General features: G+C 33.4%; 1 protein-coding gene across 13 annotated transcripts in view; it reads left to right on the top strand.

The window, feature by feature from the left end:
* The window catches only part of Rbp6 (RNA-binding protein 6), a 429,839-nt gene that overhangs the window by 106,731 nt on the left and 303,945 nt on the right, over positions 1-19,163 (top strand). For 4 of the 13 annotated variants that reach the window (XM_090163569.1, XM_090163568.1, XM_090163566.1 and 1 more), the window contains exons 1-3: positions 11,815-12,070; positions 12,641-12,681; positions 13,083-13,164. In XM_090163569.1, the coding sequence (XP_090019695.1) occupies positions 12,009-12,070; positions 12,641-12,681; positions 13,083-13,164 (185 nt within the window). In that variant the 5' untranslated portion in view covers positions 11,815-12,008. Of the gene's footprint in view, positions 1-11,813; positions 12,071-12,640; positions 12,682-13,082; positions 13,165-19,163 lie in introns of those variants that run through there. The other 9 variants (XR_016477331.1, XR_016477330.1, XM_090163567.1 and 6 more) reach the window with 5 other exon arrangements.

The raw sequence follows: 19,163 nt of genomic DNA, 5'->3' as shown, positions 1-19,163 counted from the left end.
TTAATACATACCCCCTAAAACCGCCGTAGTACGAATATACGAATACATTGAAGGGTACGATAAAAATAATGTAAAATATGTAAATCAAGCTTTAGATAGAAACTGCATATTTTAAAAAACCCCGCCTCTCGCCACCAGGAGGCGGTGCTATTCGCGAAATACGACTGGTACACCCACGCTCTGGGTGACACGACGCTGTCCTCAAAAGCATAGACGTAGAAAGCAAAATTATACGTTAACCATGCGTACTTGGAGAAAATTTTCGTGTCTACCAACTCTGTTGTTTTTTTTTTCTATATCAACCTTTGATAATCCGTCACTTTCATTCTAGTTTTAGCCCCCTAGCGGTGAAACGCGGTTTTCTCCAACGCCACCAAACACGCTTTTTCATTAGGCTTAGTAGCTTTCTAATTTGAAGTCGCAGCTCGTTTTCCTGCTCTTCTTTTATAGATGTTTGTCTCTTTCTGCATTTCTAAATGACGATGATATACGCCCATCGCCGAAATATAGCTACACCCAAGGATTAAAATTAAAGGTTTTTTTGCAGCGTGAATTGTAAAATTATTAATTTACTGATCACGTCAATTGGGTCGTAAAAACATTAATCCGGACTAAGATTTATGTCGTTAATTTTTAATTATAATGTCTCGCTAATAAATTAATCTATTTTCCAAGAGACTTAGTCGGGGCTTAAGCGACAGTACGTGCGAGAAAGTTAGGTTAGGTCGAGGGACAGGTCACTTCCATTTTTGATGCGTCTTAATCATAGTAAAATTATTAAATCAGGGTAATCGTGATTAAATAGGGTAATCAAGATTAAAAAATTTAATTGAGATTATAAAATCTAATTACGATTTAAACGTTATTTAATTATTCTAATCATGATCTAATCTTTTTAATCAGGATTTAATCATTTTAATCATATTTAATCATTCAATCATTATTAAATCAGATATAAACATTCTAACCATCATTAAACGTGATTTAAGCATTCTAATCATGATCTAATCTTTTTAATCATGATCTAATCTTTTTAATCATGATCTAATCTTTTAAATCACGATCTAATCTTTTAAATCACGATCTAATCTTTTTAATCACGATCTAATCTTTTTAATCATGATCTAATCTTTTTAATCGTGATCTAATCTTTTTAATCATGATCTAATCTTTTTAATCATGATCTAATCTTCTTAATCATGATCTAATCTTTTTAATCACGATCTAATCTTTTTAATCACGATCTAATCTTTTTAATCACGATCTAATCTTTTTGATCATGATCTAATCTTTTTAATCATGATCTAATCTTTTTAATCATGATCTAATCTTTTTAATCATGATCTAATCTTTTTAATCATGATCTAATCTTCTTAATCATGATCTAATCTTTTTAATCACGATCTAATCTTTTTAATCACGATCTAATCTTTTTAATCACGATCTAATCTTTTTAATCACGATCTAATCTTTTTAATCACGATCTAATCTTTTTGATCATGATCTAATCTTTTTAATCATGATCTAATCTTTTTAATCATGATCTAATCTTTTTAATCATGATCTAATCTTTTTAATCATGATCTAATCTTTTTAATCATGATCTAATCTTTTTAATCGTGATCTAATCTTTTTAATCACGATCTAATCTTTTTAATCACGATCTAATCTTTTTAATCACGATCTAATCTTTTTAATCACGATCTAATCTTTTTAATCACGATCTAATCTTTTTAATCACGATCTAATCTTTTTGATCATGATCTAATCTTTTTAATCATGATCTAATCTTTTTAATCATGATCTAATCTTTTTAATCATGATCTAATCTTTTTAATCATGATCTAATCTTTTTAATCATGATCTAATCTTTTTAATCGTGATCTAATCTTTTTAATCATGATCTAATCTTTTTAATCATGATCTAATCTTTTTAATCATGATTTAATCTTTTTAATCATGATTTAATCTTTTTAATCATGATCTAATCTTTTTAATCATGATCTAATCTTTTTAATCATGATCTAATCTTTTTAATCATGATCTAATCTTTTTAATCATGATCTAATCTTTTTAATCATGATCTAATCATTTAAACATGATTTAAAGTGATGTAATCAACATAATCGTGATTAAATTGAATTTAATCAAAATAATAACGATTTAATCGGATTTAATCTTTCGAGGGGTGCGTCGTTAATCAAGGAAGTGACCTGCCCCTCGGGTTAGGTTTAGTTCATTAAATTTTTTAAGTTTATAAATGAAATGGATTCTAATTAATTTGATAAAAAACCCTAGACATACGCGGCTAAGTGGTTATTTTAACTTAACATTGTTGATTATCATTACTTAAACTTTTAAAGAACCAATTTCTAAAATTATTAAAAATAAAAGGTCTAAAACCTACGTCGTTGGTAAGTCTAATCATTTGACCGACAACCACGGCGCCATTTTGTCAAAATTGAAACTACGTCGGAAATCGACTTCAGCGACACCAAGCTTGTCCACATTGAACTAAAATTAACCGTGATTTCCCTATTCCCAGTATTCACGCGTGCTTTTTTAAGCCTGAACAGTGAGTCCCTTTATATTAGATTCCTGGTCCATGTTTCAACTAACAAGCAGTTCTTCCAAATTACCATTCGATAAAAGCGATGGGTCGAAGGGTCAAAGGTTTCAAAGTTCCCGTGTCAGTGACGTCACGGAAGAACATAATTTCATTGGTTCAATTTCGAATAGTTGTATATCTCCAACAAATTGTACAAACTAATTGACCTTTAAAAGTTGTATTATAATTATATTGAAATCGTTTGTTTGGCCAACACTTTGTGATAAGTTTTCTCCATTCACTCATTGACACGGAAAAACTCGATTTGCGACAAGCATTGGCCCACAATGTTTGGTTGAAACGTTGTTACGCTTGATTAGACCTTAGCAAGCGACGGTTTTGGAACCGCTATAAAAACCGCTACAAAGATGGATCCGAGTAAGTTTAATTCAATACGCGGAATAACGGGGCAAGAGCGTACGTAATGGTAATGGTATTTGGAATTAGAAGGGTACCGTTAGGACGCGTTTGGTAAAATACGCCTGCCGTTTCGATTTAAGTTAACCGCGTATAATGGAACTGAGCTACCTTCCGTAATTAAACTGTTTGTGTTTACCGTATACGAATGAAGAGAGGCATTGTTATTGGAAGCCCCTCTCGTATATTGAGTCTAGATCATTTACGAAATACCTTTGTCGCGAATTCGCCGTATTTGCGTTTGGCCTATTGTCCACACCATCAACGAGTAGCTGCCCTGTCTCTCACGATCGGATACACCTGAATTACAACTTGGGAAATATCGAGACACTGTCCAGATCGACGGAATACGGGTTTTACTTAAATAAAATAAAACCTTGAGACCAATAACATTAAGGCGTAATTTTCCACCCATCGATTAAAAATTATCTCGCAACTTAGGAACTTTGCATTAAAGATCGCTTAGAAAAATCATGGTGCACATATATATGCCAAAATTAATTTGTGGTACTCTACACCTTTAAAAAAGAAAGCAATACTGTTATTTACACCTTCAATGGAGTAAAAAGGTGAGCTCTTCTTAAGAAGGATAAATGGGGTAGGTACATTTGTTCGAATTTCATTCGTTCGAACCGCCGAAATAACAAATGTTTCAATTGTTCGAATTGGACAACTTGTTTGTTTCATTCGTCCGAATCGGTAGCATCACTTGTCCGAATTCTGTCGCTAAATTAGTATTTCTTATTGCCGTTTTTTGTATAATGTCTAATCATTTTATCCTATTATGTCCATTTTTCTTTTGGCCGATATACTAAGTGGGAATTGCGTTGAATGTTGTGGATATTTTAGGTTAGGTTAGGTTAGATTAGGTTCACGTTAATGTTACTATTTTCTTATATTAACAATATTTAAAAAAAAACAACCAATTCCTAATGTTCGAAAAAACGGACAAACGATTATTCGAACAAATGAAATTCGCCAGTAAAGTTAACATAAATTGAACGACTAAATTACCAACAAAAGTTGTGATAAATTTTTCGGGAAAATGGAATACGTTTTCGGACATACGATCCTGTTTTCCGGCATTCGGACAAATGATCATTCGGACATTTGTACCACCGTTCGGACGAATGAAATTCGAACTTATGTACCCAAATCGGATAAATATACCAAAAAGGTGTAAAAATGGGATTAAAGATTACTTTTAATGAAACTTTTTTTCTGGAATTTTTGGGTAATATTGTAAAAATGAAGTCATTTAACACCTTTAATGGTGTGAGTTAACACCTCTAAACAGAAAAAATTTGGAACCAGAAACATTTCTTAAAAAGGTGTTGAAATACACCTTAATTTTTATCTGTTTCTTGTCCAAACGTTAGTCTTTAGTTTGTAAAATCTTTTTAAACAGGGTTGCCATGTTTTTTTTAAATGTAGAAGCCGATATGATTACGAATGACGGTGAAATTAATATATTAAATGGGAAAATATTTTTAAGAAAAAACCATTCGTACGAGTGGCAGACCATAGAACACTAATCTAATAATATTTCACATAGATCACTATATTTCCGGCGGATGTGGAACAATCCCCCCTTTGGTAGTGGTCGAAGATAACGGTGACTTCGAGTCAGGGTTGGTCGATAATTATCGATGGATAATTATCAATTATAATTATCACGATAATTATCGATATTTATCCGATGAAAAAATCATGATAATTATCGAATTAAATTAAAATCTCTGAAAACAGTTTTTAAAGTTTAATTTCATAATATTGAAAGCAATATAGAGCAGTATTAAGTATTTATGACATTTATGCTCGCATTTATGTAATGTTTACAACTATCCAAAATGTATTTTATCAAATTTTAAACTTTAAAATTTGAAATTGTTTTGACACTTGAAAAGGCAATGTTGTTAATTCATCGGAATCATCGTTAAATTTTACAACTTAAATTCCAAATATTCATAATTATCAAAAAAATCCGATATTTATCCAAATAATCCGATAATTTATCCAAATAATCGGATAATTATCAAATGATCGGATAATTATCAAAAAATCCGATAATTATCCTATAAATCGGATTTTTTGATTTTTTCCGAAAAAATCCGATTTTTTGCAAACCCTTCTTCGAGTATAGATTGTATCAAGAACCCATAGGCGTACTAAGAACACGTAATCATAGCTTTAGCCCGTCGTGGAGCCTCCTAATCTATATTTTCAAAATAAGCCCCGCCTTTTTATATTTTCCGCCTGTAGTAACTTACGAAACCAAAAAAATAAGCGGTCTAAGAACTACTTAAACTAACTAAAAACCTACTTAAAAACCACATTTAATAACGACCACTTAAAGCCAACTTGAAAGCAACTGAAAAATAATATGTAATTTTCAGTATATGTAAGGGTTCGCGCCTTCTTCTTAGAAGTAACAATAATGGAAGAAGACTCAATAGCTCCGCCTCTTTAAAAAAAAATCGATTAGGAGGCGATCCAGCAAAATTTCCTTTCCTCTGTTCTTGGTACGTCTATGGGTTCTTGATTGTATCTATGGATCTAACACTGAAACGAAGAAATAGACCATTCGATAAAACCCTACTTATGTGCTTATTTACTTTTGTGTATAGAGAGACTGAAGATTTGGCCCAATTTTTCATGAACCAGGGCGGCTCATTATTGTCTTTTATCTGGCAAACATGCAATACTGGTTGGCTGGTTGATCAAGCTAAATAAATGTAATACGTCTAGCCCGAATAAGGACGGAACATAAGCCAAATTCTTAAAACCAAAAAATAGTGAGCGTTGCCAGTCCTACAGCAATAGCTTTAAAGTCTTTGCCAAGGGTTTGGTCGGTTTAGTAAAGCAAGTGTTGGCTAGACGTGTACTAGTTCTTTTTCAACAGATGACGCTAGCGTCAACATAAATCAAGATGGTTAAGCGACATTTTGACCCAAAAGGCGGGAAATAAAAGTACCTCTCAAATCCTCAATAAGGTTAATTAAAGTAATTTATAAAAATATAATTGAAAATGGATATACTTATATAATTTAGGTTAAAGTCACTAACAAAGGTGATTTAATTAATTTAATTTTTTTTTAAGATTATTGTTGGGTAAACTCCCATGGAGATTTTTTTGTTTTAAGTGGTCAAAAATATTTTCGGTTGCCATGGCAAATCGAATGGGTAGTGCAACGTCTCCTTTTGGGGAATTTCATATCTCATATAGGTCTACATTACGCCCGACTTTGAACAAAATAACACCTCGGGCACTCCCCTAGTAAGTAGAGCATAAGTTGTCTAATTATAATACTCTGCAATGCTTTTCTGACGACGTTATCGTTTCGCTATTTTGAAATTTAGCTTCCTGTGCCATTTATAGATGGCACCACGGTCTCCAGTAAAGTCGGTTTTTCGAAGAATCCGCTATATTCATTGTCATCTCTAATAACAATGGCCTTATCGTAATACAGCTTGCAATGATAGAGCCGACATAAAAATCTCTAACATCGAATATCTCAGAGCATAAATGGAAATTTTATATATGGGCCTTGTTACGACACAGTTCTTAGTTAGATCTGATTACGTTAAAAGTTTAATTCAAATCGGTTAACTTTTACTAAGGCTACGACAATAACCAATACATCGCCATTAGAGTCAACGATAAATTATCCTCCAAGGTTAAATGATTAGGCTTAGTAAGTTTTAGACCTTTTATTTTTTAAATTAGTTTTTTAAAAGTTGAAGTAATTGTAATTAACCATTGTTTTAATAAAATTCACTGGAATCCATTTAATTTCTAAACTTAAAAAAAATTAATGAACTAAGCCTAACCTAACACTGTCGCACGACTAAGCTTCTCGTAGTGATAGTTGAACAGAATTCTCAGTAAGCCTTCCGATTTAGGCCACGCCTACCGTGTCAAAATATCGGATACCGTGAGTCCCCATAGATTTTTTGGTCCACGTGTTCTCGCTGTAAAATGTTTTCTTACAAGACTGTATTCTTAAAATATAATTATGGTTATTAATTAGAATTTAAAATAATTATTGTCGTTAAATACAAAAAAATTACCCATCAAAACAATTTGAATTATATTCATATTTAAAAAAAATTGGTACTTCAGTTTGTCAAAATACATTATGACAACGTCAATTTGAAGGCCAAGTTTTCTTTAAAACAAATACGACTTTTTCTTCCGGTCATAATGCTCAACTAGATGTCAACCTAGTCGCCCGTTGAAATAGCGTAGCAAAGTAAGGGGAATAATATTTTCCTAACTACAAAAAATAGGCCGTAGAAGCTCGGATACTTTCTTGAAAAATGGCAAAGACCAGTTTCACTTAGAGAGAGATTTCGACTGCTGGGAGTCTCAAGATGAAGATGGTCAGAGAGATATGGCGCCAGTGAGAAAGGTGTTAAAGTGGAACAGAGCTAGAGAGAGAGAGAGAGAACTGGGAAGAATGTTTAAAAGCCAAAATTTTAAATATTTTTCTTGACAGGGGGCGCTCTCAAATGAGAAGCGCATGCAGATTTTTGGTCGGGTGGGATGGCAACGCGAGCGGTAACATCTGCTGAGAATGCAAATATTGTTTACGCAAATATCCAAACGCCTTTCGAGGAATTTATGTGCGCCTGGGAAAAATTTCGCCCTCGAATGTATGAAAAATTCTTTCTGGCTATTAGTCATTTGTTCAACCCCACCAGCGCTACCACCCCCGCTAGACAGTATATCAAATTTCATGAATTTATTGAAAATTTCCTTCCAGATATATCGCCGCGATTTATACATACTTTTGATATTTTGAAAGTCCTCGATTTACCTTTTGATATTTTGCCCACCTACAAATCAGAAATACTATTTTATCCTAAATTTAATATTAGATCGATTCCCAAATGTTTGATTTTATAAAATAAAAGTGGTCTTGCTCAGCTTGTTAAAATGTTGATCTTACTTCGCAAGACACAGCTTTATTAGTATATTCTTCGCACGTGCAATTTGCAAACAATCATAAAAATCGGTAAATTTTAAGGCTTTAGCTATACCATATGTAACATAATCACTTATAAGTATGTCATAAAGGTATTTTATTTAATGTCACTTCCAACTTCGTGACGAAAACCGCGTCATCAAATTTGTAGTCTGGAAATAGTCAGTCGCGATCTCGAGATTTTATTTCCATGGTAACTCTTTTCAAAAGCGCAAATAATATAAGAATTTTCCGTTTGCAGTTCACTAATTGTATATTCCGTGTGAAACAATCATTGAATTTTTTCATATGGAAATTTTATACAGAGGCATACTTATGAGTGATTATGTTACTTATAATTATACCAAGAATGTATTTATTTTATTAAGCGAGATTGACAAAGGTGAGAAGAGCTTTAGCGTTGCTTCCAATGCTCAGCAATCTCAACATACAAATAATAACCTAAGTAATACCATAAGTAACTAAATACCTCTAAGTATGACACTCGTGGCCTTGCTCATGCATATTTTCTTACCCGAAAAAAAATCGTCTGTTGCGTAACCATAGTGCGGATAAATATGCATTAAGCCTAAAAATAACGGTATTCAAAATCACGCGACAAATTCTCGGGTAAAAAATTCCTAATGTCATACTTTTAGGCCTACAAATTATATTATATAAAAATTATACTGCCAGTGAACAACAAAAAACAAGAAAAGAAAAATTATAATAAATAAAAAAATAAAATATTATGAATTTTTAACAAATTTTGTTATAAAATCAAAGACAATTAGTGACAAACTTCCATGCGAAAGATTTAAAAATGCATAAAGAAATATTATATATTAAACTTATTATTTACCATGGTGAATATTAGTAGAAATTATGTTTAATTCAGAGAAAACGGCATGGTATTAGAAGATAAAACTTATTTTATACAAGACGTTTCGAGCCGAGGCTCTTCTTCAGTCGTTCGTTAGTTTTAATTTGATTTAAAATTTTACCACGCGCCATATTCAAGTTCTAATATCACGCGAGCAGAAGGTCAGCGTGTTAAAAAATAAACAAAAGTTTTACTGATTTTAACAATTTACGTGTGTAATAGAATCAATGTAACCGATAAATCCAAAGTATATGTAAGTCAGTGTGAATTATTAAAATATAAATATAAAATAAAATAAAATTTTAAATCACAATATTACCCCAATTAGTTACTTCTTGACATCCTTTATCTAAATTTAAATTACCTAGTTTACGAATATACAATCCTTCATAGAATTTTCTTTTGTACCAATTGGTTTCCCGTTTTAAAATTTTGTAATCATCCCATTTAATAGAGTGGTTTAACGTAGACCAAATATGTTTTGAAATTCCGTTATTCATATCGCCCTTAGCCACGCAGGATTTATGTTCACGTATCCTGTCTAAAACGGAACGTTTTGTTTCACCAATATACGTTTTTCCACATGAGCAAGGGATTTCATAAATAACGCCTCGAATGGCGGAATCTTCTATTTTAGGTTTTAAATTTATATTTATATTTTAATAATTCACACTGACTTACATATACTTTGGATTTATCGGTTACATTGATTCTATTACACACGTAAATTGTTAAAATCAGTAAAACTTTTGTTTATTTTTTAACACGCTGACCTTCTGCTCGCGTGATATTAGAACTTGAATATGGCGCGTGGTAAAATTTTAAATCAAATTAAAACTAACGAACGACTGAAGAAGAGCCTCGGCTCGAAACGTCTTGTATAAAATAAGTTTTATCTTCTAATACCATGCCGTTTTCTCTGAATTAAACATAATTTCTACTAAAGAAATATTATTTAAGAGGTACAGTTCATTAAATTGAGTAATAGATTTATAGAATATTGAATTAACTTATAGGGACGTGCAAGCAAAGTCTACGTTTAGTATTTGAGTTTTACGTAAATTATAAAGAGGGCGGACACTCAAGGAAAACGGGTTGAATAAATTAGACTTCAATGTTTTAAAAATCAAGATTAGATAAATAATAAATATTTCATAAATTTGAGATATTGTAAAAATATTAAGGGAGATAAAAATTTGCGTAGTATGCGCGAGATAAGGTTATTGTCAATAATTCTGACGGTACGCTTTCGAACTATTATGTTACATATGATAATACGTAAAAAATAATTACATTGTACATAGTTGTTAATTACAAAAAACCACATCTAATCTTTATAATAAAAGTTCTATTTGGCCAAAATAAGAATAATAATATTTTTTTAACGGTTTTTAGATAATTTGAAATTACAACGGTTCTGACTGCTGGTGCCATCTAGTAAGACTTTATTTAAAAAAAACATTTCCTCTTATGGCGTTACCCCTGTGAAAGGATCTTCTCCCTTGTCAAATATTCTATGTTGTTATTATACCGTGGGTAAATATTATCTCCCCTTTATGTTATCTTCTCCTTGAGTATTCGTGTGTTTTCAGCGAAAAAAAATACATTCATCCATTCAATATTCAATCTTTTATATTAAAATTTTAATTGAATCATAATTAATGTTTAAATTAGCATATATTTAGTAGGTTTAATAGATTAATAAAAAGTGTAACATTCTTTCTAGGCTTTGACTAAAGAAGCCCTCCACGTGAACTGACTGCTATATTATTATATCAATTCGGTTTTTATTTTACCCTTGAATTGTTTATAGCGCACGCAGTCAGAAAACGGAAAACGCCCAATTATCGACGCACTATTTTTTGTCCGTTTTACGGTTTCTTCCAAATGTGCACGTCCGCGCGATTCATAGTAAAGGTCAGTTTTTGGCTTAATTATAAAATTTATTTTAAAAAACTAATGGGTTCCTAAGCAAATTTCTACATTCGATACTTATGGGTAAATAATTGGACAAAGTAAATGATGTTTTTCGTAATTAAATCATGTGATTAAAAGCATTTAATCAAAAACACCTCAAATTTTGACTTCATTATTTAATATGTTAAAATCTGAATCGCGTTGCCAAGGTATTTGCACTATTTGGTAGAAGAAACGGTTAATAGAACGACAAAAGTTGATCTCCCTGATCGCTATTGCCATCTAGTGGTCGAAAAGTTTAACGCGTTCTCGATCGAACGCCATTGTTGCCAGTTTTAGAATCATCGTCCGTTCCCTTGGACGTCACTGACTCAGAACGGAACTAAAGTCGATCGGAACCAATTTTCTTCGTGAATTAATTTCCAATTAATTCGATTTTTTTAATATCCACTATTTAGAGCTGGATATAGACTAATAATTATAATTGCGTGATAAATTGCCGTAAATAAATAGACTTTTTGGACATTTTTTCGTATGTATTTCGTAACTTTATTTGGTCATTTATCATAATTTGTTGGGTGCCTACACGGATGATGCTCGGAGGGAGGGAAAAAAGAAAAGAAATGATTCCCCCTTCTATTCGTTGTCTGCTTCTCCTCGCATTCTATCAAGGCGCGCACTGTCGTACCTATTTTCCACCCCCGCCGCTTTGATTCCAGCGGCTGCCCCTAGGGGAGAACGTTGGCTTCGGAATACGTTACTTCGCTCTTCTCAAGAGAGAGAGAGAGAGACTCGAGGCCGTTTTCTTGCCTCGGCCGCCGCTCGGGTTTGGTAACTAGCGCCGCTGATTGTCGGCGGGAAAGGCGTTTCTGTGGGTGACGTTGGTGTGACGTCGAAGAAATCGACTAGCGGGCGCCTGCGCGCGTCTCTCGTCCAATGAGGGAGCATTCCGGGGGCCATCAATCACTTTCAGTCCCCTATTCCGTAACATTTCGGCGCACTAGTCGTGGTTCTGTCCCCCCCCTGGACGCGTTTTCGGCTCGTCGGGATAACCCACCCATGGACCGCTCTTCGTTCGGGTTGTAGAGCGCGCCGAACACACGTGCCGGTCTGAGCCGCTGCTGTCGGTTTTTAGAGTAGTAGCTGTAGTGTTTCGGGTTACTTAGTAGATTTTTACGTCAAAATAATATTAATATAATATATTAACCTATTCCCTATGGAATCCGAGAGTCAACAAAGTAGTTCGGGTAGTCCCAGTGAAGCTCCCCACGATCCAGGGTAGGTTTTAAGTCATCTTTTTCCTTTCCCATTTTATCCGGGCGAAATTCGGGCCTTTCTCTCGTCCACCGTTGCCGGCCCCAACGTTTCCTCTCAAGCCATCCCAGCCGTTCTTTGCCATCGCTGACCCAATATCGCGGGGCCCCCTTTGCCGACCAAGTTCACATTCGACGACTATTTTTTTCAACACCTCGCCGCTACTCGTCGCCTCTTGATGTGTGCCTTTTTGTTGATGTTTTTTGTTTTTACCACTTTTTTTCCGCCATCTCGAAACGCAAAATGTGTTGTGTAAAGTGCACCGTTTCTTTTATATAATGCTGTGCGCGAACATTTTACAAAACGACGCGAAAATTACCTTTTGGGATTTCCCCCTTTTTGACAATTCTTACCTCCTGACAAACGGACGAAATCAAAAACGCGTCTTCTCCGCCAAATTATCGCGTCGTTTCGGTTTCGGTCAACGGCGAATTAACGCGTCATTTTGGTTTTAATTAAAAACAACGGTTCTTTTAAAGAACCGAATGTAAATGAAAGTACCGTCCAGTAATCGAGTTGTTTTTTCCGTTTCAGAAAAATGTTTATAGGTGGGCTAAGCTGGCAGACAGCTCCAGGTAAGTTTGTGTCATATTTTATTTTGATTCTTTATATACGTAAGCCTCGGCGATGACATTTAGAGATTTGAATAAACGGGATGTCGTTAAAGTTAAAAGTTTCGGGATAAGTTTAAGTTTGGCCAGTGTGTAAAGAGTGCTTTTCAAATATTCTACGATAAAGTTGTTCCCTTTAACAGCAAAAGTAACGCGTGGGAGAGCCAGGAGAGGCGGTTTCGTAAAATATTCTCGGGCTTTCTGAAAGTTTAACCTTGCACTTTAAAGGTAAACAACGGGAAATTCCGTTCTCCGGTGCCTCTCTCGATTCGCGAGAATAAAGTTAATTCCGACTAGTCAGATTTCTGCGCGGCTGTTTGAATAAGGGTTGAATTTTAATTCGCTTTTCTCACTTCAATTTTCAGAAGGCCTTAGGGAGTATTTTAGCAAATTTGGAGAAATCACCGAAGTTATGGTGATGAAGGACCCGACAACGCGTCGTTCGAGGTAAGCGTTTTTCATTCATTATTTTTGCTCATTTTCTTCGTTATCACCCGCTCTCCATTGAGTGTTCGCCTATCAGTTAGTTACGGAGAGGGGGGCCTTTGCAAAAATATAATAAGTGACTCTTCAGATGCGAGTAGCGGGTCTTTTTATTACCCTTATAGATATCGAAAGTTGGGTTTGTTTACTTTTAATACCGCGTCGTAGCTCCCCGAAGCGTAGTGTCGTTATCATCCCATCCTAATCATCTGACATTTCCTAGTTTAGATAACTCTTCGTAATCGGACAAGCTTTAGGGATTCTCTTAAAGCGTACTTATTTTGACAGTAATAACAATTATTAATAAATCGATTTATTTTTCCGAGAATTTAAATTAAATCCGTTTAAAAAATAAAAACAATCTTATTAAAAATTCTTGGGCCGTTTTGAGCAAACAAGAAAAAAACTCCCGAACGCTTGGGTAAACTGCGGGTGGTATGAAAAATAATCCTTTTGGCCGAGGCTTAGCTGAGACGTCTCCGCTTCCTTCCTCCCCGCGTAGTCGTAGTAGACAGCCGGCGAAAAAACCTGCGCGCAACGCGGGAGGAGAGAGACAGATATTGGAGCGTCTGCTGCAGCGTCGAGACGCTGGCGAGGCCTTTGCTAGTGATTCCCCGCCACTGCCATTGTTGTTTCCTAGCAGAAGGACGCCGAGAGAGTTTTAACGCCAACGTGAAAATACCGCCTGCATTTTTTTTCAAGGGTAGAGAGAGAAATGACTGTAGTTTTTCATTCGTTCCTCTAAAGGCGTGGGCACTTTTTGCACCACGCGCTCTCGGGTCAGCGTTCTGAAATGTTATACTGTAGAGAAACGTGTTCTGTTCTCGGGCTCTAAAAAAAACTCAGTGGTGTAATATTCAATGGCAAAATTCCCTCCTAAGCTTCTCGATAAGAAAGAGACGTGCTTTGCCCCCGTGGTTTCGCTTCCCCCTTTCGCAGCGGCGTCCCTCCCTCCCCCCGTTCTCTCGGATGCTTCCCATCCGACCCACCCCCCTCTCAGAGTAGGGGAAGATGCTTTTCTCTCGGCATTGATTTCCCCGCTCCAAAAAGAGGGTCTGCGAGCTGAAGGGTGTGGGGGGGGGGGACATCGAGGCGAGGGGGGAGGTGAAATGGCCGCCACTACCCCCCTCTCCTTCAGGATCGCCCTATGTAGCCCGCATACCGGCTTATTATTGCCGGGTCTCTTTCTATCAAAAGGAAATTTCATACACGCTATAATATCGTAGGAATAAGTTGCATTTTGATTGCCCTCGTAAAAAAGGGTTTAACAATGGGAAAAGATTCCTATATCGTCCTCCCCCGAACTCCTAGCTTCGTTTCTACGCACTGCACTTTCTTCTGGGCTATATTACTCCACCCAGATAGAACAACGTTTACTAACCTAAATTCGGATCTCTTTACCTGCTCGGAAATTGTTTCACTCTTTTGATCGCGTGTAGCTCGGTCGTATTTCTATTTTTTTTATTTCTCTACTGCACGTAAAAATCCTTTTGCCCGTAAAGAAAAAATTACAAATTATACATTTTTTCTCTTACTATTGTTTTAATAGGAATTGATTTTACCTATAATCCCCTGGGTTGTCTGATTTCAATCCAGCAGGGTGACCACAGTTCCTATATTTCCTAATTTTTCCTATAATTTCAATAAATTTCCTATAATACCCTATATTTTAAATCAAAAGTCTGGAGAAATTAAAATAGTTGATATTTTAAACCCTTAGAAGTCTTTAAAACGTCCTAGTTTTTAAAAACGCTTATTATAATTGGTCTATTTAGTTACCTATATTTCCAATAAATTCGCCTATTTTATTTCCTATATTTTCCTATAATTCGCTTCTAAAATTCCTATTTTTCCTATAAAATTTTCAAAGCCTGATACATCGTGCAATATTTTCTAAATTGAAATAGTTGATATTTTACCCTTATAAGTCTTTATAACGTCCTCGTTTTAAAGATGCTTATTTCCAACACTGTTCGACGATAGTTTTCTACTAATTTTATCGGTTATCAACTTTATTTTGAATGTTATACCCCCTTTAAAAAATTTTGTTTTCTCTTATTGTATAATTAATTTTCTCCTATTTCCTTTTTATTCCAATTGTCTTCCTATATTTCACTTATAAATTTCCTATATTTCCTTTAAAAGATTTTAAAATATTCTATTGTCTAATGTTTGAAACATGTTTTCACAATACTTTTTGGAGAAAAAAATACATCCACGATGACCAGACTTCCTATATTTTCCTATATTTAATGCCTTCCTATAAATTCCTATTTCCCTATAATTATCCTATTTTATTTCCTATAATTTAATGCCTTCCTATAAATTCCTCTTTCCCTATAATTATCCTATTTTATTTCCTATATTTCCTATAATTTAATGCCTTCCTATAAATTCCTATTTCCCTATAATTATCCTATTTTATTTCCTATATTTCCTATAATTTAATGCCTTCCTATAAATTCCTATTTCCCTATAATTATCCTATTTTATTTCCTATATTTTCCTATAATTCGCTTCTAAAATTCGTATTTTTCCTATAAAATTTTCAAAGCCTGATACATCGTGCAATATTTTCTAAACCTAAGTCATTATAGTGACTTTTAAAAATTATTACAAAAGGGGTAATATGATTGATAAAAGAATAAAACTTTTCGTCATTAGTGGAATCATTAGTGTTGAGTACGCGTAATTAGTGTTAGTCTATCTGACAGTGGCTAGCCAATCGATTAAGTATGACGACTAAAAAAAATATAACCGAATTCATTTTCAAAGTTTTTTTAAATTAAGCTTTAGTTAAGCACAGAGCCCAACCGAGAAAATCCCATGCTTTTTTAAACGGAGATTTTGTGGTTTTAAGTGGTCAAAAACATTTTCGGTTGCCATGTCAAATCGAATTTGTAGTGCAACGTCTCCTATTGGGAAATTTCATATCTCATGCCCGACTTCGAACAAAATGTGAAATAAACATCTCGGGTACTCTTGGACGCAAGTGTCACTGTCGAAAATTGGTTCAGTCTTAAAATTAGATATTGTTATTCTGTTACTTATGGTTGCGTTTTGACTGGAATTTTCAATTTAGCTTCCTTTGAAATCCTATTAAATCCCGCGATCTACTATTTATAATTCCTATAAATTCCTATAATTTCAATATGCTCCTATAAATTCCTATTTTCTCAAAATTGTTCCTATAAATCCCTTTTTTTTTCGAAATTTTCTAGTTTTTCTATAGCTATATCCAGAAATTCCTATAACTTTAAAAATAATGTATAAGAAAACAGCCTTAACGTTTGTGAAAAATTTGCCTTCTAAATAGAGCTTAGCTCTGGCTTAGGTCCGGTGTTCCCGAAAACATCAACGGTTGGGCTCCCAGAGTTCCTATAAATTCCTATAATTTCAATACACTCCTATAATTTCCTATTTTTTCAAAATTGTTCGTATAAATTCCTATTTTTAGCTAATATGTTCCTATAATTTCAATATACTCCTATAAATTCCTATTTTTTTGGTTAAAAATGTTCCTATAAATTCCTATTTTTTGGTTAAAAATGTTCCTATAAATTCCTATTTTTTGGCTAAAAATGTTCCTATAAATTCCTATTTTTTGGTTAAAAATGTTCCTATAAATTCCTATTTTTTGGCTAAAAATGTTCCTATAAATTCCTATTTTTTGGTTAAAAATGTTCCTATAAATTCCTATTTTTTGGCTAAAAATGTTCCTATAAATTCCTATATTTTCTATGAAATTTCCTATAATTCCTATAATATTTTTAAAAAATCGCTGGGAGCCCTGTTATTTCTAGTAATACCGTGAGAGTAAAGTTTTGGTGAAAATAATCAAGAGAGAAGCACTTAAAAACGAAACTAAATTTAGCCTATTTTTTCTCGAATTTTAAGTATTTTTTCATTTACATATTGTAACACTCGGCGAATGACCAAGGTTTATTTACTTGCCACCATCGGACTATTTTATCCGGTATACGTTTCTATCTATTGTTAGGCTAATTGAATTCTAAATCGAATAATATTTGAATACTCGGTTCAAACGTTGAAAGGGAATAAATTTATTACAATTCGCATTAAAATATATTTTCTTTTATTTGCTTAATTTCGAATTTAATTGTACCTGATCGTGATGAAATAAAGATCATTTAAAATAATCCCTTTATCCCTTCCTAAGGTTGCCACAATATTGTATAATAATTTTATAGAGAGCCTAAAAGCGCCTTTGGCTCTACCTCCCAAATTAAACATTTAAATTTTAAGCGCTAAACTTATCTCTTTCCCTCATTAATATTTAAAAAAATTTCAAAACCGACTGTACTATTAAGTTAAATACACTTATCGGCTTGGTTTTATCTTTTTAATTTATATTATTTATTATCTTAACCGTATTATGTATATATATATTATTATTAAAACTATTTTAAATAAAGTAATATAAATTGAAAATATGGTCGGACTAAAAATTATGTTTAACATGCCTCGGTAAAACGTAATTTTTAATCGGATCATTTTTTTAATATAAATTACCAAAAGTAAATGAACCGAAGTTATCATGTTGGAGGCGTTTTCCTTATGACCTCGAATTTGAAATTTTGCGCGCTCCTAGGCCGAAAAAAAATTTGGTTTTTATGAAACCGTTTTTTATACATAGAAATAGCTATACCCACAATTCCCAAGTGCAATTTATGGCGTCAAAGACGGAGATGGAAATTTGCTTTTATTTGACTCCATTTTCTCATCATTTTCATAAGGAAAACGCCCTCCGATTCTGAACGCTATTTCGATTACTTCGGTTCATTTACTTCTGTTATTACTTTATAAAAATAATTTTATTAATAATTTGATAAAAAATATTTTAGTCCAACCATATTTTCAATATAAATTACTTTTATTAAATTTCGTCTCTTCCAAACACGAAACCACTTTTATTTTTAACACGATAAATTTTTGAATCGAACAGGTTCTAATTCGCCACGGGAACATTACCGAAAGCGAGAAGAATTTACTTAATCGTAACTAATCAACGCAACGCCAAGTTGAGAGTTTTTCACCCCATCTAGCGGCGGAAACCGTTACTAAACATTCGTAGGGATTCCCCTTTAAAACGGGGTAAGGGAAAACCCGCCAGATTAATTCATTAAAATATATTCGAATCAAATTTATCTTTGTATACAATCCGCCTAATAAATTGTCATTAAAATTCATCGCGGTTTCGGTGGTTTGCAGTTGTCGCCCGCGGGCTTGTGTGGAAGAGGAAAAAATATAAGGGATCGACACTTTTCGCCTCCTCGCAATAACCCGTCATTAGTTATTTGTCAGATCCCAATTTTTAACCCTCGTAGAAATTCCCAGCGAATGCCAAATATTACAAGATTATTTTAGGCTTCCAACTAACCGCGGATTTCTGTTGAGAAGAAATTAATTTAAATTTTATAGAGAACGTATACATTTAAATTTTATAGAGAACGTATACATTTAAATTTTACAGAGAACGTATACATTTAAATTTTTAGAGAACGTATATATTTAAATTTTATAGAGAACGTATACATTTAAATTTTATAGATAACGTATACATTTAAATTTTATAGAAAACGTATACAGTTAAATTTTATAGAGAACGTATACATTTAAATTTTATAGAAAACGTATACATATAAATTTTATAGAGAACTTAAATATTTCAATTTTATAGAGAACGTATACATTTTATGTAAAATATATATTATATACTCCTGATTACAACTAATTAACTATTAATATTAAAATTTCCAAAACTATTTTAAGCACGATAAGCACTACTATTACAAGCAACTAAATATTTTTAAGTGTATATTATATTCTTCTGGTTATAAATAAATAACTTTAAATTAAAATTAAAATTGTCCAAGCAGTTTTAAGCGCTATAGATGACTGTACTTTGTAAACGAAACTGGAATTTGAAATACAAAAATAAG

The sequence above is a fragment of the Leiobunum rupestre genome, chromosome 11 (genome assembly GCF_980474605.1).
Source record: "Leiobunum rupestre chromosome 11, qqLeiRupe1.1.hap1, whole genome shotgun sequence".
NCBI classification, from domain to species: domain Eukaryota; kingdom Metazoa; phylum Arthropoda; class Arachnida; order Opiliones; family Sclerosomatidae; genus Leiobunum; species Leiobunum rupestre.
Note: the sequence above shows the minus strand (reverse complement) of the source record. Positions and strands in the feature narration are given on the sequence as shown.